We start from the raw sequence: 25492 nt of genomic DNA on the forward strand, positions 1-25492 counted from the left end.
GAGGGACCTGGTCCTAGAGCCAGGGAGGAGGTCCCAGGACTGGGGGACAAGCCGCACCTGCCAGGCTTTTCTCAAGGGCTGTCCTTCACCCCACCTGAAGATCATCCCAGTTCTCTGTGGGAGCCTGACCAAGCACCGCCTACCAGAAGCCCTCCAGGTTGTTCCAATAACAGCTCCTCGGCAGCCCCGCCCCCAACACCCTCCTGGGTCAGTGAACTTCGTGACTCCAGGATCGCAGAGAGGGTCCCAGGTACCGCGCAGTGGCGGGGAGTTGGTGTAGGCCACTGCGCCGCGTCCCCACCTGCGGTCCCCGGGCCCCCAAGCGACCTCTGCCCGTTCAGTCCCGCTCTCCCGCCGGGCCCCCGAGCCCCGCCCCCGCGGCGCGCCCCGCCTGCTCCCCGCCCAGGCCAGACTCCGGCCTGAGTGAAGCCGGGGTCCGCCCCTGGAGCGCCCGGGGCAGCCTCTGGGGCGCAGGAGCGCACACGCGGACCTGCCTCGGACCGTGGGGCCGCACCGACCGGGCGCGCAGCTCTGCGTCGTGGCCTGCGGGCTCCTGCTGCTCCTCCTTGTCCCAGCCCACGGTGAGGCTCCCGCGGGCGGCGACAGGAACCCGGGTCGGATCTGCCCAATCCCGCAGTTGGAGCCTGCGGCCGCGGGAGGGCAACGTCTGGGCTGGTGGAGTGGGCGGAGGTGACAGCGCGGGACCCGCGCGCCCAGGGTGGGCCCCTGAGGCTTGGAGAGCGTGGGGGCTGCCCGACACCCCAGACACCGAGGAGTGCGCCCAGCACGACGGCTCTGAGCAGCGCTCGTCTGGGTCAGCAGCCCCGGGCCAGGCGGAGGCGTGGGAACTGGTGGTTTCCTTCCCGTGCCTGAGGCTGAGCCGCCACTGCCCTGCCCCGCTGTCTTTGGGCTCAGCACCTGGCAGAAGCCCCCTGACCCTCTCCTGTGAGGCCTCATGCAAGATGGCTGGGCCTCTGAGAATCTGGAAGTCCTGAGGCAGCACACGGGCCCTGGGAGACCACAGGGTCCCCGTCACCCCATACACCTGCCCTGGGTGAAGCTGGACTTGGGCACCAGGGCAAAGGTTATGGTGCTCTCTGCCACCAGGGTCACACAGCTCAGGGGAGGGAAACACCCAGAGCAGCACCTGGGGCTCAAGGCCTCTGCTCCGAACTTCCTCACCTTCCACTTCTCCATCGGGCTCTCCCACCTGGCTGGAGGGGTCCAAGGACTTGGGCCGCCTTCCTGTGCTTTCCCAGGTGAGTAGCAGTGTTAGGTAGGAAGTCAGAAATGAGCTTATGTGTGTGTGACAAAGGCCTAAGGCATTGACATCCAGGTCCAGCATCCGCATCCCAAAGCCAGGTGCAGCCCAGTATCTGCACTTCGAAGATCCTGATGACCTTCCAGGGGATCCTGCCCCCTCTACCCAATAACCAGCAGAGAAGGAGAGGGGGAGGGAAGGCAAGACCCATCCCCTTAAAAGCACCAGCCTGAATGTACGCTGTGCACTCTCTCTCAGGTCCTGTCTACAGAGGTGCCATCATGGATGTCCTACCCTAATAAACCTTGCTATGCTGCTTTCCCCTGCTCTCTGTCTCACACCTGAATTCTTTCTTGCGTGAAGACAAGGACCCTTTAGTTTCTCCGGTAACAGCAGGCAGCTGGATGGAGGCAGGGCAGCCGGGACTCAAACCGCTGCTGCTACATGGGATGCCAGCATCACCGGCAGCAGCTTAACCTGTCGTGCCGCAACGCTGGCCCCTTTCTGAGCATTTCCAGTCTGCAAGGTTACTTGCATCCCTGGTCACTGCACCTCCAGATGAGGAGACTGTAATTGAAAACCACAAGTGGGCAAAGGTGTCAGGTCCCAAGGTCTCCTGTGCCGCCATGCCTGGGCCTCCACAGGAACCGGCAGGGTTCCCAGGGCCTTGCACACAGAGCGGACTGCACACCACCGTGGATTTTCACCACAGTCACAGAGGTCAGCAGGTCAACTCTCCATCCCCCTGCAACCCCAGCTCGAGCCGCAGGCAGCTGGCATCTGGCTGTGCTCACGGGTGACATCTCACCTCCGTGGGCTTGGGGAGAGCAGGAGCATGAGGGCCACAGCACGTGTGGGAGCTGTGAGGCTGGTGCTTGCAGTTTCCATGGGTGGCTGGGAGGACAGGAGGGAGGCCACAGCAGCAGTGAGGGAGGGCAGCTCATGGGGAGCCCCCACCTGATGCGCCTCTCTGCCCACAGGCCAGGACTCTGCCAGCCCCATCCGGAACACACACACGGGGCAGGTGCACGGGAGCCTGGTCCACGTGGAAGGCACCGATGCGGGCGTCCACACCTTCCTGGGAATTCCCTTTGCCAAGCCACCTGTGGGGCCGCTGCGCTTTGCACCTCCTGAACCTGCTGAAGCTTGGAGTGGAGTGAGGGACGGGACCTCCTACCCTGCCGTGTAAACGCTCCCAGGGACCCAGGGAACCTCCGGCTCTGGGGTGGGAGTCAGGGATCCTCTGAGCCAGGTCCAACTGTCCATTTATCCAGACTCTATAGCCGCCGTCCCTATGCACATTGTGAATTCCCACGTGTGTTTCCAGTGGGCCTGCTGAGGCTCAGGGTGGTGCAGTGGCTTTGCCAGGCTCCTGGCTCAGGACTTGGCACTTAGAAGGCATTAGCAGAAGAGATCCATCTCCTACATGCAGCTTATGCCACATGTTCCCTGCCACCAGGGCCACTGTGCCTGGGAGAGGTTCAGGTTGGCTCCGGGAAGCCACTCTGACTGCATCAGCAGATCCTGCAGAGCCCTGAGGAGGGCAGCAGTTCCCTGGGCACACAATGCTCACAGTCTCTGAGCCAACAGATGGGGCCAGGTACCACTGGCCAAGGACGTGTGAACGCTCCTACAGATGGAAAGCGTGGACGTGGTGAAGTTCTCTGGATGAGGGATGTCCTGTTGTCCTCCCATGAGCCATGGCGTCCATGCATTGATGCAGCACTTGGGACTGTCTACTGCCCTCTTCGGGGCCTGAATGGGTCCTGGGATATAGTAGAGAATGCCAACACCTGTTCTAATGCTTCCCTAAGAGTCGAGACTTCCTGTTCTGGGAAGAAGTGGTACCCAAGCCCTCAAAACCCTTGAGGCCTCCCTGGAAATCCAGATGCATCGCAGGTTCCCCAGAGTCTGAGGCCAGTACCATGATGGGGACATCGCTGAAGGTCATGTCCGAGCAGGGTATAAGGAGGGCAGGGGGATTGAGGGTGGCGAGGAGCAGATTGGGACCCCTGGGCTCACCCAGATGCTCTGACCTGTCCCCAGCATCATTGGTGTCAACAACGATGAGTATGGCTGGCTCCTCCCCATGGTGAGCCCCAGACCGAGTTCCTGAGTGCCCAGGGAAGCTCATCCACTGGTGATCTCAGGGCTTTTTTTGGCTCCAGGCTCATCCACTTCCTACTGCAAACTCTCTGCTCCCCAATCAGGCAGTTGACTCTGGTTATAACCAGAAGGACATGAACAGCAAGGCCGTCCAGGATCTATTGAAGAAAACAGTCAAGGAGATGGTGAGGCTCCTGGGGCCCTGGCAGAGGGAGCGAGAAGCCTGCAGGCACCTGCCCACACAAGGACCCCGCGAGCTAAGTCTGGGCTGCATTTGTGTTTATAGATGGGGACACCGCAGAGCTGGGCTGTCCCACAGCCCCTGTCCCATCCCAGTACCCATCTCCACCACCCCAAGGCTGCTGCCTCTCTGCCCAGAGTCTACCTAACCTGCTTCTAGATGCTGCCTCCTGGTTTTGGGGACATGCTGATGGAAGTGTACCTGGGGGAGAGTGAGGACCCCCAGACCCTCAAGGCCCAGTTCCAGGAGATGATGGCAGACGGCCTCTTTGTGATGCCTGCGCTCCAAGTGGCCCATCTGCAGCGTGAGTTCATCTATGACTGAGGCCTGAACAGCCAGCAGGCTGCTCAGAGCTGTGGGTCCTGGGCGTGGTCTGTCCTGTCCAGGTCCCTACCTGTGTCCCTTTGGGCCCCTGGGCACCAGGCACTCAGTGTCTGTCGTCTCAGGAATTGCTCATGGTGGTTTAGGAGACAGACATCTCCACTACGGCTCAGACGAGGACACTGAGGTGACCGAGCCGCAATGCCTTACCTGAGACCACTCAGCCAGAGAGTTCAAAGTCATGAATGAGCCAGGCCTTCCCACTGCCCCTGATGCAGCCTGGGCCGTGCACAGCCCACTGTCCCTATTCCAGGCAGCCACGGGCAGCCAGCTTGTCATCCTGGGGGAAGCAAGTGAGCTTCAGGTCCCTGGCCTCCTGGCCACACCCGTCCTTGCCTCCAGGTCGCCACGCCCCCGTGTACTTCTATGAGTTCCAGCAGCGACCCAGCTACTGGGAGCACCTCAAGCCGCCCCACGTGAAGGCCGACCACAGCGATGAGTTTCTCTTTGTCTTCAGATCGTTTTTCTGGGGCAACCAAGGTGAGGCTTCCTCCTTGTTCGGGTTGGGGAACGGGGTCTTCACTCTCCCTGTGGTGAGAGCGCCCTACTGCGCAGATGTGGGAATCGAGGTTCACACAGGGCACCGGCTCAGGTGTCCTGTAGCTCATCGCTCAACACACCTGGCCACAATTAGAACCTGAGAGCCTTCAGACAATGACTTCTGCATCCCCCTCCACCCGCCCTGGGGGTCCCGCCTGAGGGCAGATGGTGGTGTTTCACGGGCGAGTTTGTTTCCTAAATGAGTCCCCAGAGTCAGAAGAAAGAAGGAAGCTCTGGCCCAGGAGTGAGCTGTATGCAGTGAGCGGCAGGCCGCATGAGCAAAGGGAGGTGCCAAGGGGAGGGCCTGGCTCTGGGAATGGTAGGGGTGGGGCAGAGAACCAGGCCTGGGGCCCCAGGGTCACAGTGCCCCTGGGCTGGGCAGCAGAGCTGGGGTGGCCTGAGCAGGGACCTTGTCTTCCTTCCCTCTGCAGTGGCCCTCACTGAGGAGGAGGAGCTGCTGAGCAGGAGGGTGATGAAGTACTGGGCCAACTTTGCTCGCAGCGGGTGAGACGACACCCCCCCCAAATCCCCAGGGACCTGGGACCCTCTGCCCTCCCTCCTCTGTGGGGACCTCACCAGCATGCATCTGTTCTGTCTCACCTGATAGTCCCTCAACCCTGGCACACACATGGGCCCTGGGCATGTGTGACACATGGAGGGTAGTCACACATGATACATTATCCTCAGTGATGGAGAAGACAGCCCAAGTTGCCCTGTCCCCACGTGGGGCTGATACTAGGGGGAGGTCATTGAGTCTCCTGCTTCTGGAAACCCATTCCCCACCCCTCCTGGCCTGCAAGGTGGCCTGGGCAGACCCCAGATAGGTGCTCAGGGCTGGGCTGGGCAGGGCTCAGAGTGACCGCAGTCCCCCCTTCCTGATGTCTTGTCTGTAGGAACCCCAACGGCGAGGGCCTGCCGCACTGGCCCGTGTTCGACCAGGACCAGCGATACCTGCAGCTGAACGTGCAGCCTGCAGTGGGCCAGGCCCTGAAGGCCCGCAGGCTCCAGTTCTGGACCCACACCCTGCCCCAGAGGGTCCAGGAGCTGATGGGGCCTGAGCAGAAGCACAAAGAGCTGTAGCCGCCTGTGTTAGGCAGGAGGAAGGGCTCAGGAGAAAGTGCCCGCACCACCCGCAGGGACTGCCGGCTGAATCCTCCATCCACGGCCATCCACTCGGCCGGCCCATTCAGCATTCATGCCGCAAACGTGCATGCAGCTACAAAGGTCAAATCAGATACTTAGCGCTCTTTGCTTATTTATTTATTTATTTATTTATTTTTATTTTTTTGACAGGCAGAGTGGACAGTGAGAGAGAGAGACAGAGAGAAAGGTCTTCCTTTGCCGTTGGTTCACCCTCCAATGGCCGCCGCGGCCGGCGCGCTGCGGCCGGCGCACCGCGCTTATCCGATGGCAGGAGCCAGGAGCCAGGTACTTTTCCTGGTCTCCCATGGGGTGCAGGGCCCAAGCACCTGGGCCATCCTCCACTGCACTCCCTGGCCACAGCAGAGGGCTGGCCTGGAAGAGGGGCAACCGGGACAGAATCCGGCGCCCCGACCGGGACTAGAACCCGGTGTGCCGGCGCCGCTAGGCGGAGGATTAGCCTAGTGAGCCGCGGCGCCGGCCTTCTTTGCTTTAAGGATCCTTGAACTCTGTCTTCTAGTTCTGTTGACATACACGATAAGGAATAAACTTCAGTCACCCTACCGTGACCTAGAGCTCTACACCCTCTTGCTTCCAGCTGTATTCTGGTAACTGTTACCCAACCTCTGCAGAGGCTTCTCCTCCTGCCTCTCCTACCCACTGGTGACCACTGTTGTTCTCTCTACTGCTACGGGGTCAACTTGTGTAGCGTCTACAAGTGAGTGCAGGGGTCAGTGCTGTGGCACAACCAGTTATGCCACAAAATGGGATGCCGGAATCCTATATAGGTGCAGGTTTGAGTCCTGGCTGCTCCATTTCCAATCGAGCTCCCTGCTAATGGCCTGGGAAAGCAATGGGAGATGGCCCAAGTGCTTGGCCCCTGCACCTGCATGGGAGACCTGGAGGAAGCTCCTGGCTCCTGGCTTTGGATCAGCTCAGCTCTGGCCGCTGCAGGCATTTCGGGAGTGAACCAGTGGATGGAAGACCTTTCTCTCTCTCGGGCACTACCTCTCTCTGTAACTCTTTCAAATAAATAAAAATAAGTATTTAAAAAAAGTGAGTGTAAGCATGGTGCTTGTCTCTCTGCGGCTGGCTATTTCACTTAACACAGTGTCCTCCGTGCAAACACATTGCACAAGTGAGAGGATTTCACTCTCCTTTATGGGTGAGTCACACCGCATTGTGTATGTACCACAGCTTTACATCTTCATCTGCCCATCAGCACGCAGTGCTTCCACAGCTCGGCTATTGCCCACAGTACCGCAGAGAACCCCGGCGCGCAGGTGTCTCCTTGACATGCTGCTGTCACTTCCTTCGGATATTCGCCCAGGATCAGGAATTCACCTGGTAGGTGTGTGTCTAGCTTTTTGAAGACCTCCCTAGATTCCAGCTAACTGCGTAGAGGAGTTCCCCCTCCTCCTCATCGTCACCAGCATTTATCATTTTTGTCCTTTTGATGTTAGCTATTCTAAGCAGGGTGAGATGGTTTCTCGTTGTGGTTTTGACTTCTATTTCCTTGATAACCAGTAATGTTGGCTGCTGTCAGAGTTTTTAGATTTTGTGTAGCATCTTTAGGAAACTTACGCATTCAGACCATTTGCCTTTCTAAAAGGCAAATGTTTGAGTTCCTTATATATTCTGGACATCAATCCCTTGTCAGATGAATCATTTGAAACTGTTTCCTCCCCTTCTGCTGGTGTTTCTTCACTCTGTTGATGGATTCCTGTGACCGCAGGTGTAGGGGCAGCACTCAGAAGCCATGGCTGGTTCTCAGCGGGTACCAAAGGCCACTCGAGGCTGGTCCCGACACTATTTCTCCTGGGACTGAGGCTGGATCCTGTGCCACGCTGGCTTCCCTGTAGCCTGAAGGGACACAGGCTTTGGAAGCTGCCACTGAAGTGCATGCCTCTCCAGGGGCTCGGGAGTGCCTCGCTGGGTTCAGATCCACAGGTTCCTATGAAATGTGCAGAACACACCTCTCTGCGGGGAGCTGGGGACATGGAAAGTCACAAGTGATCAGGGGGATAGACCTTAAGAAGTGCCACCGACAGAGGGAGCCTTGGCCTAGCCGTTAAGACGCCACGTGGGACACCCACAATGATATATTGGAGTACCTGGGTTGGAGTCCCAGATCTGCCTTTTTTTTTTTTTTTTTTTTTTTTTTTTTTTTGATAGGCAGAGTGGACAGTGAGAGAGAGAGAGACAGAGAGAAAGGTCTTCCTTTTGCCGTTGGTTCACCCTCCAATGGCCGCTGCGGCCGGCACGCTACGGCCGGCGCACCACGCTGATCCCAAGGCAGGAGCAAGGTACTTCTCCTGATCTCCCTTGGGGTGCAGGGCCCAAGTACTTGGGCCATCCTCCAGTGCTCTCCTTGGCCACAGCAGAGAGCTGGCCTGGAAGAGGAGCAACCGGGACAGAATCCAGCGCCCTGACCAGAACTAGAACCCGGTGTGCCGGTGCTGCAAGGCAGAGGATTAGCCTAGTGAGCCAAGGTGCCAGCCTCTTTTTCATTTCTTTTTTTTTTTTTAAGCTTTATTTATTTATTTGAAAAGCAGAGTTAGAAAGAGAGAGAGAGAGAGAGATCTTATATCGACTGCTTGTCTTCCCAGATGGCTGCCATGGCCAGATCTGGGCAATCTAAAGCCAGGTGCCAGGAACCAGGTGCCAGGAGCCAGGAGCCAGGAGCCTCTTCTGGGTCTCCCATGTGAATTCAGGGGCCCAAGGACTTGAGCCATCTTCTTCTGCTTTCGCAGGTGCATTAGCAGGGCGCTGGATCGGAAGTGGAGCAGCCGGGACTCCAATCAGTGTCCATATGGGATTCTGGTGCCACAGGGGGTGCCCCCCTTATCTGTTCTTGATTCCAGCATCCTGGGCACACACACACTGGGCGGCAGCAGGTGATAACTCACCTACTTGGATCCCTGACACCATGCAAGAGACCGGGACTGAGTTCCTGACTCCTGGATTTGGCCTGGCGCAGGCCCAACCACCGCAGGCCTTTGGGGAATATCTCTCCCTCCAGATGCTAAGTCAGTCAATGATTAAACAAAGGGAAAAGAAGGACCAGGGTCATGTGTGCCTTTCAAAAGAGCCATGACTGAGTAGGGAGGGGCCTGTGGAGACAGCTGAACAGGTAAACTGAGTCCTGAAACCGGGGAGGAGCTGGCAGTGCTGGGGGCAGTCACCACGCAGTGCAGGTGCCAGGCCAGTCCCGCGTCCCCACAGGTCATCCTGCTTCTCTCTAGGAGGGGTCCTGATCTTGCCCCAGACTCTCCCAGTGTTTGCAGTCACAGCCCATTGCTCCCTGCTCTCCACCTCCTGGGCCACAGCTGCCAGAACAGTGAGCACAGGAACCCCAGGACAGAGGGGAGGGTCCCGGCACACCATGCAGGGGCCTGATAGAGGGGAGGAGGCCATTCCTCACCTGTGTGCTGGCCTCTGCCTGCTCAGTCCCACTCTCACCTGCCCCCAAGCCCCACCCCGGGCTCGCCCTGCCTGCTCCCCGCCCAGGCAAAACTTCCCTTTGGGCGGGTTGGGTGAGGCCCTGATTCATTTATGGAGCGCCTGGCCAAGCTTCGGCCCACAGCAGTGCATTCACGGACCTGCCTCGGACCATGCGGCCGCACTGACAGGGTGCACAGCTTGGCACCGTTGTCTGCGGGCTCCTGCTGCTCCTCCTTGTCCCAGGCCATGGTGAGGCTCCCGTGGGCGGCACAGGGACCCGGTTTGGATCTGCCCAATCCTGGGCAGTGGGGTCCCAGGGGCCTGGCTGCTGTCAGAGGTCAGAATGAGTGGGTCCTGGATGGCCCCAGGACACTGTCATCATCCTCATGCCCAGGAGACTCACTCTGCTGTGTGGTGAGGGCTGACCTTGGAGGTCACACAGGAAATCAGCCATGGACGCTTGGGCAGCCCATGGGGAGGGAGGGCACTTTGAATAACAACCATGTGTAAGGACCAAGAGACAGCATCATAAAATACCTATAACAAACACTTTCTCCCTGACCCGTGTGACCCCACAGGCCTTCATGCTCATCCCAGGGGTGGTGGACGGAGTCTTCCTGCCCAGACACCCCGAGGAACTGCTGGCCTCGGCTGACTTTTAACCTGTCCCCAGCATCATTGGTGTCAACAATGATGAGTATGGCTGGGTCCTCCCCAAGGTGAGTGCCCACATTGCCCATGTGGTGGGCAGGTTTCTGGGCTTCAAAACTCTAGGCACAGCCATGCCAACATGGGACTCTCGCCTCTCCATCAGCTCCTATTTGCCACTGACCCTCAAGAGGAGAGAGACAGACAGGCGATGCGGGAGATTACGCATCAAGCAACAAAACAGCTGGTGAGGCCCCCAGGCTCCTGCCACAACAGTGCACATCCCAGACACCTGCCCACACAGGGTCTCCGGGAACCAAGGCTCTGCCATGTGTTGGGTGGGGTCTCCCGGAGCCTGGTTCTTCCCCCAGTTTCTGACTATACAGGACCTCCGTCCCCCATCCTGAGCCTGCTGCCTCCCTCCCAGGAGCTGCTCCCCTCACTCCTTCCCCTTCCCCTGGGCCAGATGCTGCCTCCCGGTTTGGGGGACCTGTTGATGGACGAGTACATGGGGAGCAATGAGGACCCCAAGATCCTCATGGCCCAGTTCCAGGAGATGATGGCAGACGCCATGTTCGTGATGCCTGCACTCCGAGTAGCACATTTCCAGCGTGAGTTCATCTGGGACTGAGGCCTCACTCTCTAGGGGCAGCTCAGAGCTGGGTCCTTTCCTGAGGGTGACGCCTGTCCTGTCCTGGTCCTGATCCACGTCTTAAGTAGGGCTCAGGGTGCCGGGCATTTGCTGTTGCTCCTCCCAGTAACCCCCAATTTCAGCTCCGGATATGGACATCTCCGCTATGGAAGGGAGGAGGAGACAGCTGAGTGAGCTCCACTCACTGTGCCCAGACCTGATAGCCACGAAGTCTAAGGCAAGATCTAATCCAGGCCTTCCTCACTGAACCTGAACCCCCAGGGATTCTGTTATACTGCCAGGACCCAGCCTAGTGTGGCAGTGATGTGTCGTCCCCTGTGGGGACGCTGAATCCGGAGAGGCCTAGAGGAACTTCCTGAGCCTGCCGCGAATTTGAAAACCTGACTTTAAGTTTCAAATCCCTGGTAACAAACACCCCAGCCCAGGGCGCTTCTGCCTAAGGATCATTAAGGTGGTATAATAGGAGTGGCTAGGATCTTTTGCATCACAACACCCCACCCCTTGCCCGCATCTGCTCATCTGCTCTGTACCATCCGCTCTGTACCTCAGCTATATATACACCTCCCTTTTACAATAAAGTGAGACTCTGCTTCGACTGGGCTCCACACTGTCCCTGATTGTCCCCCAGGTTTGGGGAAGGCTGAGTGGCGGCCTGCCTAATTCTCCGGCGGTGGCGAGGAACAGTCACCACAGTCCCCATGGTTACCCATCTCGCCCTGTCCATCCCCAGGTTCCCACGCCCCTGTCTACTTCTATGAGTTCCAGCATCGACCCAGCTTCACAAAGGACCTCAGGCCGCCCCACGAAAAGGCCGACCACGGTGATGAGCTGCTCTTTGTGTTCAGATCGCTTTACTTTGGCAGCAAAGGTGAATCTTCCTCCCTCGCCAGGATGGGATGAGGTCCAGGCTCTCTCTGAGGGGCTCTGCACCCCCACTGGGATGAAAGCAGGAGGGTCAGATGGGATCCAGGGTCCAAAGTCTTACAGCTCAGAAGAGGGCGGAGTCAGGTTTGGGTCTGAGAGTCCACAGGGTGCAGCCTCTGCTCCCTCCTCCTCTGCCAGGCCAGGATGAGTGTCTAGCCTGGGTGTACAGCAGGTTCAAAGTCAGGTCTGTTTCCTGAACAATGTTCCAGGGACAGAGGGAAGCAACCATCCAATCAAAGAAGCCAGTGTCAATGACTTAGGGGATGACTGGGACATGAAAATGACACACACCTACCAGATGAATTCCTGATCCTGGGCGAATATCCGAAGGAAGTGAAAGCAGCATGGTGAGGGAAGACATAGAGGTTGGCGGGTAGCCGAGCGTCAGCTCCACCTGGGCTGGTGAGCGTGGTGCATGATGGGCAGCAGGACTGGGGTGGCCGAGCTGACCCTGCCCCTCCCCCATGCAGTGCCCCTCACTGAGGAGGAGGAGCTGCTGAGCAGGAGGGTGATGAAGTACTGGGCCAACTTTGCTCGCAACGGGTGAGAAGACCCCCCCCAAATCCCCAGGGACCTGGGACCCTCTGCCCTCCCTCCTCTGTGGGGACCTCACCAGCATCCAGGGTCCTAAGTCACGTGACAGCTCCCTCCCCAGCTGCAGGACCCACTGGCACTCACAGGGGCCTGGGTCCAGGCACACTCTCCCATCTCCCAGTGACCTGGGGTGGGCCACGAGCTGCTCACGTCTGCTTCCTGACGTCTTGTCTGCAGGAACCCCAACGGCGAGGGTCTGCCGCACTGGCCCGTGTTCGACCAGGATGAGCGATACCTGCAGCTGAACGTGCAGCCTGCAGTGGGCCAGGCCCTGAAGGCCCGCAGGCTCCAGTTCTGGACCCACACCCTGCCCCAGAGGGTCCAGGAGCTAAGAGGAGCTGAGCAGCACAAGGAGCTGTAGCTGCCTGTGTGGGGGTTGGGGCCCCTGGTAGGCTCATATACCCCCACGGAGGAGCCATGCATTCAGCACTCTCACGTGACCACTCAGTCCTCCTGGCCTCCATCCACTCAGCAGACCGTTGTGAAGAACCCACAGCATGAGGTTCCTTGCCAAGCCTGCCCTGGGCCCCTCGTGTGAGACTCACTCAGTACACCTCCATGCAGCTGTGTTGGGCAACACCAGTGCCCGCCCTGCTTCCTCAACACCCACTGGACTCTGGACCCCTCCTGCTTCTTGCCCCCTCCTCCTTCTCCCCACCCTCCCTCTCCTCTCCTCCCAGCCCCAGGCCCTCCCCACGTGGAGGGAGCTGGTTGGGGATTGTTACCCACACAGGCTACCTTAGGACCCCTCCTCCTCCTCCCAGCATGCCCTATGATCTCACATCTCTTAATGGCCACAGAGCACCTGGACTCCTGGAGTCACCGTGGCTTCGTCCCGGTTGGCTGCCACGAGTGGAGTTCAATCCCATCCATGCAGCCACAAATAAAGGGTTTTAGTCCTTTCACGGCTGAGTTGCATTCACCTGAGTGAACCTGCCACGTTTTCTTAGACCCTCAGCTCTCAAGAGACACCTGGTTACCTGCACAGCTGGGATACCATGAATCATTAGTGCAGTAACCTGGGAGTATAGGGCTGTTGCTTTCACAGGGGTTAAGCCTCTACCCATGTCGCTGGCATCTCATATGAGGACAGTTCAGGTCCCAGCTGCTCCACTCCTGATCCAGCTCTCTGCTAAGGCACCTGGGAAAGCAGCAGAGGAGGGCCTAAGGGCTTGGGCCCCTGCCACCTACGTGGGGTACACAGATAATGTTTCTCCCTCTCGACTTTGCCCTGGGCTAGCCCTGGCCATGGTGGCTGAGAGAGCCCTGGGCTGAGCAGAGGTCAAGGCCAGTTCTCAGGGAGCATAAAGTCAACCTTCATGAGCCAGGGTCCACTTCCCCTGGGGGCTCCCGTGCCCAGGCTGCTCCTCCTTCCTGCAGGGAGCCTGATGTTTCCTACACTCAGGCTGACTCCCGGCCCCCCCACTGCTGTCACAGGACCACACGTACCCTGCTGGGTGCTCGGTGGGGAAGGTGTGGGCCCTGGGTCTTACATTTTACTCAAGGTTCTTGTCCCCATGGAGATGAGGATTCACAGCAGCAGCAGCCACAGGCAGTGCACAAAAGCAGCTTTTATTTTTTTTTTTATAGAGGTACCAACACCTTTTCTATTCCTTGTCTTTTTATTTTATTTTTATTTTATTTTATTTTTTTGACAGGCAGAGTGGACAGTGAGAGAGAGACAGAGACAGAGAGAAAGGTCTTCCTTTGCTGTTGGTTCACCCTCCAATGGCTGCCGTGGCGCGCCGAGGCTGGCGCATCGCGCTGATCCGAAGCAAGGAGCCAGGTGCTTTTCCTGGTCTACCATGAAGGTGCAGGGCCCAAGCACTTGGGCCATCCTCCTCTGCACTCCCTGGCCACTGCAGAGAGCTGGCCTGGAAGAGGGGCAACCGGGACAGAATCCGGCGCCCCGACCGGGACTAGAATCAGGTGTGCCGGCGCCCCAAGGCGGAGGATTAGCCTGTTGAGCGACAGCACCGGCAAGCAGCTTTGATTTCAAGGAGAGAGAGCGTGACCACACCTGCACGTCTACTGAGGGCCGCCACACACGGAGAGACCCTCCGCAGGAATGGGCCAGGGTTGCCAGGAGGAAGAGAGGAAGAGGCAGCCCAAGGAGGATTCCCAAGCACAGCCAGGGGCAGAGAGGGCCCTCCCCTTTCTCATCCCAGGGGCGGTGCCCTAAATGCATAACCCAGTGGGGTGGGATCTCACCTGTGGGAATACGGAAGGGATTGTTATGGCCCCTCCATCCAGAATTTCACTTCCATGTTTCCATCATGGCTTCTCCTTCCTGGTCCCAGCTGAGACACAGGTGCATCCTGGGAAAGTGGTGTAAAAGACTGACAAGCAAAGGGATAAAGTTGCAATGCAGGGCTGGCAAAAGTTCCAGCTCCCGAATTCCCGTGGTTCTTCCTGCCTGGTTGCCAGGTATCAGGACCAGCAGGTTTTCACTGTCAAGGAGAGGACAGAACTGTGTCTCAGAAGCAGCTGGGGACACAGCACACATTGGGTTCAGCCCTTAGTTAGTGCCATGGTCACTGCCTCTCAAAACCTGGACCCTGAGTGAGCAGGGAGGGGAAGGGCAGAGTCGGGAAAGGATGGAGGAGGGGCCTGGACCCAGTGGGCAGCCAGCCTGGAAACCGAGGAGGAGCTTCCAGGATCCGGGACGGTGACACCTGCCAGCCTTGGCTCAGGTGACCCCTGGGGCAGGGGCTGTGGCACAGAGCAGTGAGCCACCATCTGCAGTGCCTTCATCCCATGTAGGCACAGAGCCGAGCCCCGGCGGCTTCACTTCTGATCCAGCTTCCTGCTAATGCGCCTAGGAAAGCAGCAGAAGGCCCACGTGCTTGGGCCCCTGCGCTCACCTGGGAGACCCAGAAGAAGCTGCTGGCTCCTGGCGTTGGGCTGACCCAGCCTTGGGCGTTTGAGACTGACCCTGTAGATGGGAGATCTCTCTCTGTGTCTCTCTTGACTCTAACTCTGCCTTTCAAATAAATAAAAAATGAAATAAATCTCTGTTCTGCATGTTCCTAGGTGCCCAAATACAGCCCTGTGCAGCTTCCCGTCCACCCCACGCTATCCTGGACCAAGTGCCAGGACAGTGAAGTTGGTGACTCCAGGACTGAACTGATGTTCCTGTACACGCTCCCCCCTTCAGGAGCCCGGAGAGAGAGGCAAGGCAGACATGCCAGATTAAACACGTGACCTCTGCTCTCTCAGTTCCTTCTCATCCCAGGCGTACATCCCCTATCGCGCGGTGCGCCCCGCCTACTTCCTGCCCAGGCCAGGGGCGAGGCCATGATCCCAGCCTGAAGCACTGGGTGCAGCCTGCGGGACACACAGAGGTACACACCCGCGACTCCTCAGAGCATGGGGCTGCACCGAAGGAGCGCGCGGCTCAGCGCCCTGGTCTGCGGGCTCCTGCTGCTCCTCGATCCGGGTCACGGTGAGATTCGCGGGCAGCAACAGGGACCAAGGTCAGATCTGCCCAATCCCACAGTTTGTGCCTGCAGCCAAGGGAGGGCAGCGCCTGGGAGGCTGCAGCGGGTGGAGGCGACAGTGGGGGACCTGGGCGCCCACCATGGTCTCCTGAGGCTCCAGGCACGGAGGAATGAGCCCAGCACGAAGGCTCTGAGCAGCGCTGGTCGGGTCAGCAGCAGGGACAGGAAGGGGCGTGGGAAATGGGGCCCATTTCCTCCCTTGCTTGAGGCTGTGGTGACTGTGCCCTCCCCAGGACACTGATGAACCTGCCCTGGGCTGTGTGTCTGCCAGGGTCTCCTCTGACCCTGTGCACCTGGCAGGGGTCCTCCTGGGCTGGATTCCAGGGCAAAGCTGACCACACCTCCGTGCCTGGCATTCTGGGAGCCCAGGCCAAGAGGGCACCACACCTGGGTGTGTCGTGGAGCCTTTATCTCCTCATTCCAAAGGCCCAAGACTGGAGCTGGCATTGCAGAACAAGTCAGCACTTGTGACACTGGCGGCCCCTAGGAACACTGGCTCCAGCTCTGCCTGCTGGTCTCCCAGTGCAGCTGCCTGTAATGTGCCTGGGAAAGCAGTGGAAGATGGCTCTGTCCCAGGCCCCTGATGCTCCCACGTGGGAGACCCTGCTGGAGTTCAAGGTTCCTGGCTGAGGCCTGGGTGGGCCATTTGGGAGCTGAACCACAAATGGGTTCTCTCTCTCTCTCTCTCTCTCTCTCTCTCTCTCTCTCTCCAACTAGATCTTTGCAAAAAATAACTTTTTAAAGAGAATTAAAAATCATGAAAAGCCAGGTCTCTAACCCCACCCTCTCCCTATCTAATCCCCAGCACAGGCCCCACTCCTCCTCCTCCATGCTCACCCACGGGCTCCCCGCCTGCCCTGCAATGCACAGACTCTCCCGGCGACCAGGACCTTCCAGGCAGATCGTCTCCCCCTCATCACTGTGGTTCCTAATAAAGTAATATCTGGGGCTGGGTCCCCACGCAGAGAGGGAGCAGTTGTTCCCCAAGGTCCCTGGGAGTCGCTGTGCGTGTCCGGGGCAGGAACCGCGGCAGCGTCTGCACGGAAGCCGCCCCTGTCCTCCATGGACAATGCTGAGCTCAGCTCACTGTCAGCCTCACAGCCGGAACTGCTGCTGCAGGCAGCGCTGTCCTCCATAGTTGGGGCGAACGACAAGGACAAGGTCGGGACCAGCTCAGGACAGATGCGCTGTTTACTCACCCGCTCCGGGGCCAGGCTCTCCTCTCCCTGACCCAGGGGCCCAGAGCACCCTTGTGGCCAGGCATCGCCTAATGTGACATGGGAAGTCTGATTTCCAGACAGAAAGGAAAAACAGATCTCACATGATTTGATCCCCTCCACATGTGTGCATAACAGTCAGGGCTGGGCCAGTCCAAAACCAGGAGCCATCCAGGGCCTCCAGGAGGGTGCAGGGCCCAGGCGCTGGGGGATTCTACTACGTCCCCAACCCATTAGCAGGGAGCTGGATCCGGGGTGAAGCAGCCAGGATGGACCTGTGTAAGGGATGCTGGCCATGCAGGCTGTGGGTGCACCCGAGCGCCACTACACCGCCCCCTAGAGGACGCTTCCTTTCCTCCCTTCTTGACACCTGGAGCATGAGCCTCCTAGCAGGGGAGCCTGGTCAGTCTGGTGCTCACAGCTCTACCTCCTGTGACCGAGGGCAGTCAGCAGAAAGGACGCTCTCCTCGCCCCCAGGGCTGTCACCTGCGCTGACTCCTAGTGCTCAGGGAGGGTGCTAGGTCCCAGGAGCCTCGGGAGCTGTGGGATGTCCTGGGCTGGGCAGGGACAGCACTGCTGGCTGGAGATGGGGGAGAGTTTCTCATGCAGGACGTTGGTCAGGTCAGTGTTTGTAGGTCCGAGGCCTTGGCAAGGCTGAGGTGCCGATGCCAAGGAGAGGCCACAGCAGCAGTGTGGGAGGGCAGCTCATGGGGAGCCCCCACTGATGCGCCTCTCTACCCACAGGCCAGGACTCTGCCATCCCCATCCGGAACACGCACACGGGGCAGGTGCGCGGGAGCCTGGTCCACGTGGAAGGCACCGATGCGGGCGTCCACACCTTCCTGGGAATTCCCTTTGCCAAGCCACCTCTGGGGCCGCTGCGCTTTGCACCTCCTGAACCTGCTGAAGCTTGGAGTGGAGTGAGGGACGGGACCTCCCACCCAGCCATGTAAGCGCTCCCAGGGCACAGGGAAGCTCCGGCCCTGGGGTGGGGTCGGGGAAAGATCCTCTCAGTTCTGGGCCAGGCCCAGCTGTCCTGGGACAGAGCTCCCATAACCAGCTTTCCCTGTGGGTGATGGCTCCCTCGTGCGTTATTCAGTGAGTCTACTTAGGCTTTCTGGATTCAGTGACCATGAAATGCTTTGGGGCCAGAACGTGGCACTCAGAGCACATTAAATCCAGGTACAGAGAGAAAAGCAGAGACGCTCTCCCCGTGTCCAGGAGAGGCCACAGGCTCTCTGCCTGCAGGGGGCGCTGTGTCTGCGTGAGGTTCACCTGGCTCCACATGCTTGTAGGAGGCCCTGACTCCATCAGCAGATCCTGCAGCTCCCTGAGATGGGCACCAGAGGGGGTCATCATGGTCACTGAGCCAACAACAGGGCAAGGACATTGGCCAGGGACCCGTGTATGCCCTTAGGACTGGAGACTGTGGGAACGGGGAGGTTCCTGAGTCTAGAGTGAAGGTGAGGGTCGTCCACTGCCCTTCCTGGGGAAACGCCATCCGTCCATCCAGGCTCGTGTGCGGGAGGCTGGCCTGCTCCGGCGTGGCTGGGTCTGGGCATCCAGCACTGAGTGTCCCTCCTGCAGTCACGACTTCCCACAGAGTCCCCTGTCAGTCAAGAGTGGTCCCCAGATGTGGGGAGCAACTGGGAGCAACTCGGACTAGACTAAGTTACTGGAATTAAGACTTATTCTATGCATCTGCTCTCCCACAATATGGCGCTGGGAGAGGAGCAAACAGCTTGTACGCAGCTGCCTCCAGTTCAACCAATAAGCAGCAGGACCTGCTCCTGATTGGAGGAGAGCAGCGTACTCGGTGTGTGGGTAGCAGAGTTGGGATTGGCGGAAGAGGACTATAAAGGAGGAGAGAGACAACATGCACCAGGAACATCTATCTGAAGGAACACCTGTGCAGCTTCCGAGAGAGCCGGCCGGCGGTGTGCCGCTCCCCCGCGGAAGTGGGGAAAGTGGCAGGGGGAACCGCCCTTCCACGGAGGTGGAACGGACGGTAGCCAACCCGGGAAGAACCAGCAGCAAACCCGGGGAGGGCCGAGCAGACGAAAGAACAGCGCAGGGTCCTGTGTTGTTCCTCCACGAAGAGGGAGAGCGACATAATGGTGCCGTGACTCGGATAGGAAACCTAGGCAGGGTTTTGTGTTGTTCCTCCACGAACAGGGGGAGCGACACCCAGACTCTCAGACACCTGAGGTTCCCTGATGTTGGACCATCCCAGCTCACCCAGAGTCCAGGACCTGGATCCTGGTGGGAAGTGTCTTATGGAGGCCCATGAGTGAGCAGGGCTGTAGGAGGAGGCCCGGGAGGGTCGGGCACACTAGACCCAGGCTCTAGACTAATGGCTACCTTGGGTGGCTCCAGGTGTTTGCAGAACTTTGCTGTGATGGGTCAAAATGTTCTGAAAATAAACTTCACCCCGCCGTCCATCTCCATGTCCGAGGACTGCCTGTACCTCAACATCTACTCGCCTGCACATGCCCGTGAGGGCTCTGACCTGCCTGTGAGTGTGGGGCAGGGTCGGCCGGGGTGGGAGGGCATTGCCTTCTGCTAGAAGATGAGAAAGTAGAAGTTGAGCACGGGCCCTCCTGTGAGCACACCCTGTCCAGAAGCCTCTCACTATCAGAGCCAAAAAGAGCAGCTCCCCCATGGTGGGCAGCTGAGGCCTGGGCGTGGGGTCCCAGCGGCCTGGCTGCTGTCAGAGGTCAGAATGAGTGGGTCCTGGATGGCCCCAGGACACTGCCATCATCCTCTTACCCAGGAGACTCACTCTGTGTGGTGAGGGCTGACCTTGGAGGTCACACAGGACATCAGCCATGGACGCTTGGGCAGCCCCTGGGGAGGGAGGGCACTTTGAATAACATCCATGTAAAAGGACCAAGACTCAGCCCTTAGCTTTCCACCTCACTGCAGGTTCTGGAATTGACGCAGGCAAGCTCTGAAACAAGGGCTAGAACTCCAAGGATGGGAGGCCTGGCCTTCCTGGTGTTGCTTGGGCCCCTGGCTCATGGCCCAGATCCTGCTGTCTGGGTGGAGTTCAGTGTGTTGGGCACCTGCACAGACCCCAGGCCCTGGTTAGACCAAGTGGGGGATGAGCAGGCTTTAGGCTGGAGGGAGCCACGTGGTATGTCGTTGATTACCCCAGGTGATGGTGTGGATCCACGGTGGTGCGTTCACTATGGGCATGGCTTCCATGTGTGACGGTTCTGCGCTGGCGGCATTTGAGGATGTGGTGGTGGTCACCATCCAGTACCGCCTGGGAGTCCTGGGCTTCTTCAGGTGAGACCAGGGCTGGGGTGGGCCCTGCGGGATAAGTAGCACCTGGACAGCCCTGTGACCCCTGTCCCTGCCACTTCTCAGCACTGGAGACCAGCACGCCACCGGCAACTGGGGCTACCTGGACCAAGTGGCCGCGCTGCGCTGGGTCCAGCAGAATATCGCCCACTTTGGAGGCAACCCTGGCCGGGTCACCATTTTCGGCGAGTCTGCAGGTGGCATTAGTGTGTCATCCCATGTGCTGTCACCCATGTCCCAAGGTCTCTTCCACGGAGCCATCATGGAGAGTGGAGTGACCCTGTTCCCCGGCCTCATCACCAGCTCGTCTGAGGTGATCTCCACAGTGAGTGTCCTCACTGCCCAGCCAGCACTGCTGCTCCTGCCTCTATTACAGTCTCAGGGAAATGAGCACAGCGTGGACCATTGGGAGTGTGGGCTCTGCTGTCTACTGGTGACTGCTGAGCTCTCCGTGGTCAGAATCCACACACCTGAGCCACAGCACAGGAAGAACTGGTTCTCGGCTCCACCAAGCTGCCCACCTTGAGCCCAGATTGTAGCAGCTAGGTGCTGCCGTTGTGGCTGGGCGGTACCAAGTCATGGGGAAGGAGCAACAATCAGCTTCCAACTGCAGCCGTGTGCACACCACACCCCGTGTGATTTGGGGGTACATCTGCCTTCAATGGGGCCGTGGGCAACCCCCAGTCTCCAGCATGGCTGTGCCAGCCCCTGTGTGGTCCCATTGCAGGTGGTGGCCAACCTGTCTGGCTGTGGCCAGGTGGACTCTGAGACCCTGGTGCGCTGCTTGCGGGCCAAGAGTGAAGAGGAGATGCTGGCCATCACCAAGGTCGGGCCCTGTGCATGTGGGTGAGGGGGTGATGGGCTTGTGTGCAGTTCATAGTCCCCGGGACAGCTTCCTCCCATCCATGCCTCCTGACATCCCAGCCCTGGATGGAACAGGGGACCCAGTCCTGGATGCCAGGCTGGAGACCCCATGGTGGGAGTGAGCACCATGGGCTGATCGAGGCATGGGGGATGTAGACAGAACAAACTCAAACTTTCTCCCTGATCCCACGTGACATCAGGTCTTCAAGGTCATCGCAGTGGTGGTGGATGGAGTCTTCCTGCCCAGACACCCCGAGGAGCTGCTGGCCTCGGCTGACTTTCAACCCGTCCCCAGCATCATTGGTGTCAACAACGATGAGTATGGCTGGATCCTCCCCCAGGTGAGCCGCAGCCTCAGTTCCTCAGTGCCTGCACAGACTGTGTGGTGAGCAGTCCTCTGGGCTTCAAAGCTCCAGGGTAGCCATTCCCAGCTTGGAATTCTCCCCTCTCTACTCAGCTCCTGTTTGCCACGGACCCTCAAGAGGAGAGAGACAGAGGGGCCATGAAGGAACTAATTCATCAAACATTTGAACAGCTGGTGAGGTCCCCGGGCTCCTGCCCCAACAGTGCACATCCCAGACACCTGCCCGCACAGGGAATCTGGGAACCAAGGCTCAGCCATGCGTTGGGTGGGGTCTCCCGGAGCCTGGTTCTTCCCCCAGTTTATGACTATACAGGACCTCCGGCCCCCAGCCTGAGCCTGCTGCCTCCCTCCCAGGAGCTGCTCCCCTCACTCCTCCCCCTTCCCCTGGGCCAGATGCTGCCTCCCGGTTTGGGGGACCTGTTGATGGACGAGTACATGGGGAGCAATGAGGACCCCAAGACCCTCATGGCCCAGTTCCAGGAGATGATGGCAGACGCCATGTTCGTGATGCCTGCACTCCGAGTAGCACATTTCCAGCGTGAGTTCATCTGGGACTGAGGCCTCACTCTCTAGGGGCAGCTCAGAGCTGGGTCCTTTCCTGAGGGTGACGCCTGTCCTGTCCAGGTCCTGATCCATGTCTTAAGTGGGTCCCAGAGTGCCGGGGACTTGGTGTTGCTCCTCCCAGTACCCTCCATGACAGTTACAGAGATGGACATCTCGGCTATGGAAGGGGGGAGGAGACTGTGCTGTGAGCTCCACTGATTGTTTCAAGACCTCACAGCCACAAACCTCAAGGCTGGATCTAACCCAGGGCTTGCCCACTGCACCTGTTCCCCCTGCTTCCTCTCCCCAACTGTCCAGGACCCAGCCTGGTGCAGCAATTACATTTCGTCACCATGGTTATTGTAGGAGAACACCGGGAAGGGGCCACCCATCTCCCTGTCTGTCCCCAGGTACCCACGCCCCTGTCTACTTCTACGAGTTCCAGCATCGACCCAGCTTCACAAAGGATCTCAAGCCGCCCCACGTGAGGGCCGACCACGGCGATGAGCTGCTCTTTGTCTTCAGATCATTTCTCTTTGGCAGCAAAGGTGAATCTTCCTCCATTACCAGTATGGGGATGAGGTCCAGGCTCTCCCGGAAGGGGCCCTGCGCCCTTCCTAAGGATGAAAGGACGAGGCTCAGTGGGATCCAGGGTGCATTCAGGGAGCAGAGCTGGGAATGGAATCTGAACCCCTCAAGGCACAGCCTGTACCCCCTCCTCCTCTGTCCGCCTAGGAATGAGTGTCCATCTTGGGTGCACAGGGGTTCAAACTCATCTCTGTTTCATATATGAAGTCCCAGTGTCAGAGAGGAGAAACCGTCCTGGAAAGGAAGAAGCCAGTGTCCAGGACTTAGGGGCTGACTGGGGACGTGGGGCTTGACAAGGCTGGGAACAGCTGGTGAGGGGCGACGGCAAGGTTGAGGGTATCCTGGGGTCAAGCTCCACCTGGGCTGGGAGCGAGGTGCATGATGGGCAGCAGGTGGCCCGAGCTGACCCTGCCCTTCCCCTCTGCAGTGCCCCTCACTGAGGAGGAGGAGCTGCTGAGCAGGAGGGTGATGAAGTACTGGGCCAACTTTGCTCGCAACGGGTGAGACGATCCCCCCCCCCCAAATACCCAGGGACCTTGGACCCTCTACCCTCCCTCCTCTGGGGGGGACCTCACCAGCATCCAGGGTCCTAAGTCACGTGCCAGCTCCCTCCCCAGCTGCAGGACCCACTGGCACTCACAGGGGCTCAGGACCAGGCACACTCTTCCCATCTCCCAGTGACCTTGGGGTGGGCCACGAGCTGCTCACGTCTACTTCCTGATGTCTTGTCTGCAGGAACCCCAACGGCGAGGGCCTGCCGCACTGGCCCGTGTTCGACCAGGACCAGCGATACCTGCAGCTGAACGTGCAGCCTGCAGTGGGCCAGGCCCTGAAGGCCCGCAGGCTCCAATTCTGGACCCACACCCTGCCCCAGAGGGTCCAGGAGCTAAGGGGCACTGAGCAGAAGCACACAGAGCTGTAGCTGCCAGTGTGGTGGTGGGGGCCCCCGATGCGCTCATATACACCCACAGAGGAGAGATTTATTCAGCAGTCTCATGCGGCTACTCACTCCTGGCCTCCGTCCACTCAGCAGTCCATTGTGGAGAACCCACGCCTTGAGGTTCATTGCCAAGCCTGCCCTGGGGCCCCTCGTGAGAGACGCACCCAGTACACCTCCATGGAGCTGTGTGGGGCAACACCAGTGCCAGCCCTGCTTCCTCAACACCCACTGGGCCCTGGGCCCCTCCTGCTTCTTGCCCCCTCCACCTTCTCCCACCCTCCCTCTCTTCTCAGCCAGCCCCAGGCCCTCCCCATGTGGAGGTAGCTGGTTGGGGATTGTTGCCACCTCTGGTGCCTTAAGACCCCTCCTCCTCCTCCCAGCATGCCCTGTGATCTCACATCTCTTAGAGGCCACAGAGGACCTGGACTCCAGGAGTCACTGTGGCTTCACCCCTGCAGGCTGCCATGAATGACGCCCTCAATCTCATCCATGCAGCACAAATAAAGAGTTCCAGTCCTTTCACGGCTGAGTCGCATTCATCTGAGTGTTTTCTTAGACCCTCAGCTCTCAAGAGACACCTGCTTGCCTCCACAGCTGGGATACCATGAATTATTAATGCAGAAAACCTGGGAGTATAGGGCTGTTGCTTTGCACAGGGGGTTAAGCCTCTACCCATCTCGCTGGCATCTCATATGAGGACAGTTCAGGTCCCAGCTGCTCCACTCCTGATCCAGATCTCTGCTAAGGCACCTGGGAAAGCAGCAGAGGAGGGCCTAAGGGCTTGGGCCCCTGCCAACCTCGTGGGGTACACAGATAATGTTTCTGCCTCTGGACTTCGGCCTGGATTGGCCCTGGCCATAGTGGCTGAGAGAGCCCTGGGCTGAGCAGAGGTCAAGGCCAGTTCTCAGGAGCCACAAAGTCAGCCTTCATGAGCCAGGGTCCACTTCCCCTGGGGGCTCCCGTGCCCAGGCTGCTCCTCCTTCCTGCAGGGAGCCTGATGTTTCCTACACTCAGGCTGACTCCCGGCACCCCCCCCCCCCTGCTGTCACAGGACCACACGTACCCTGCTGGGTGCCCGGTGGGGAAGGTGTGGGCCCTGGGTCTTACATTTCACTCAAGGTTCTTGTCCCCATGGAGATGAGGATTCACAGCAGCAGCAGCCACAGGCAGTGCACAAAAGCAGCTTTGATTTCAAGGAGAGAGAGCGTGACCACACCTGCACGCCTACTGAGGGCCGCCACACACACACACGGAGAGACCCTCAGCAGGAATGGGCCAGTGTTGCCAGGAGGAAGAGAGGAAGAGGCAGCCCAAGGAGGATTCCCAAGCACAGCCAGGGGCAGAGAGGGCCCTCCCCTTTCTCATCCCAGGGGGCGGTGCCCTAAATGCATAACCCAGTGGGGTGGGATCTCACCTGTGGGAATACGGAAGGGATTGTTATGGCCCCTCCATCCAGAATTTCACTTCCCTGTTTCCACCAAGGCTTCTCCTTCCTGGTCCCAGCTGAGACACAGGTGCATCCTGGGAAAATGGTGTAAAAGACTGACAAGCAAAGGGATAAAGTTACAATGCAGGGCTGGCAAAAGTTCCAGCTCCTGAATTCCCGTTGTTCTTCCTGCCTGGTTGCCAGGTATCAGGACCAGCAGGTTTTCACTGTCAAGGAGAGGACAGAACTGTGTCTCAGAAGAAGCTGGGGACACAGCACACATTGGGTTCAGCCCTTAGTTAGTGCCATGGTCACTGCCTCTCAAAACCTGGACCCTGAGTGAGCAGGGAGGGGAAGGGCAGAGTCGGGAAAGGATGGAGGAGGGGCCTGGACCCAGTGGGCACCCAGCCTGGAAACCAAGGAGGAGCTTCCAGGATCCGGGACAGTGACACCTGCCAGCCTTGGCTCAGGTGACCCCTGGGGCAGGGGCTGTGGCACAGAGCAGTAAGCCTCCATCTGCAGTGCCTTCATCCCATGTAGGCACAGAGCCGAGCCCCGGCGGCTTCACTTCCGATCCAGCTTCCTGCTAATGGGCCTAGGAAAGCAGCAGAAGGCCCACGTGCTTGGGTCTCTGTGCTCACCTGGGGGACCCAGAAGAAGCTGCTGGCTCCTGGCGTTGGGCTGACCCAGCCTCAGCAGTTTGGGGAGTGAACCAGATGATACAAGATCTCTCCCTTGGGGCTAGAACTGTGGCATAGTGGGTAAGGTCGCTGCCTGCAGTGCCAGCTACCCTGTTGTTCTACAGTTCAAGAC

At 59.0% G+C, this 25492-nt stretch overlaps 3 protein-coding genes across 4 annotated transcripts; all 3 read left to right on the forward strand.

Moving 5' to 3' along the window:
* Positions 1–428: 428 nt before the first annotated feature.
* LOC103348486 (cocaine esterase-like) lies at positions 429–5780 on the forward strand. Of its 2 annotated transcripts, XM_070062583.1 has the most exons (5): positions 429–581; positions 2242–3912; positions 4332–4469; positions 4961–5033; positions 5423–5780. In XM_070062583.1, the coding sequence occupies exons 2-5, from the start codon at positions 3768–3770 to the stop codon at positions 5607–5609; spliced, it is 543 nt and encodes a 180-aa protein (XP_069918684.1). In that variant the 5' UTR covers positions 429–581; positions 2242–3767; the 3' UTR covers positions 5610–5780. The 2 variants fall into 2 exon arrangements, with proteins under 2 accessions (XP_069918684.1, XP_008255629.2); XM_008257407.4 differs by lacking the exons at positions 429–581; positions 2242–3912 and having other exon boundaries at positions 3920–4469.
* Positions 5781–9931: 4151 nt separating this feature from the next.
* On the forward strand, positions 9932–12816 carry LOC127491326 (cocaine esterase-like). The gene is made up of 5 exons (XM_051846926.2): positions 9932–10008; positions 10228–10372; positions 11144–11281; positions 11808–11880; positions 12109–12816. Exons 1-5 carry the CDS (start codon positions 9973–9975, stop codon positions 12290–12292), a joined length of 576 nt encoding a protein of 191 aa, XP_051702886.2. The 5' UTR covers positions 9932–9972; the 3' UTR covers positions 12293–12816.
* Positions 12817–15164: 2348 nt separating this feature from the next.
* On the forward strand, positions 15165–23775 carry LOC100351488 (cocaine esterase-like). The gene is made up of 12 exons (XM_008257406.4): positions 15165–15376; positions 17393–17597; positions 19025–19163; positions 19806–19939; positions 20021–20279; positions 20682–20780; positions 21019–21159; positions 21276–21356; positions 21576–21720; positions 22136–22273; positions 22741–22813; positions 23049–23775. The coding sequence occupies exons 1-12, from the start codon at positions 15301–15303 to the stop codon at positions 23233–23235; spliced, it is 1677 nt and encodes a 558-aa protein (XP_008255628.2). The 5' UTR covers positions 15165–15300; the 3' UTR covers positions 23236–23775.
* Positions 23776–25492: the final 1717 nt, after the last annotated feature.

This window comes from Oryctolagus cuniculus, chromosome 18, assembly GCF_964237555.1.
Source record: "Oryctolagus cuniculus chromosome 18, mOryCun1.1, whole genome shotgun sequence".
NCBI classification, from domain to species: domain Eukaryota; kingdom Metazoa; phylum Chordata; class Mammalia; order Lagomorpha; family Leporidae; genus Oryctolagus; species Oryctolagus cuniculus.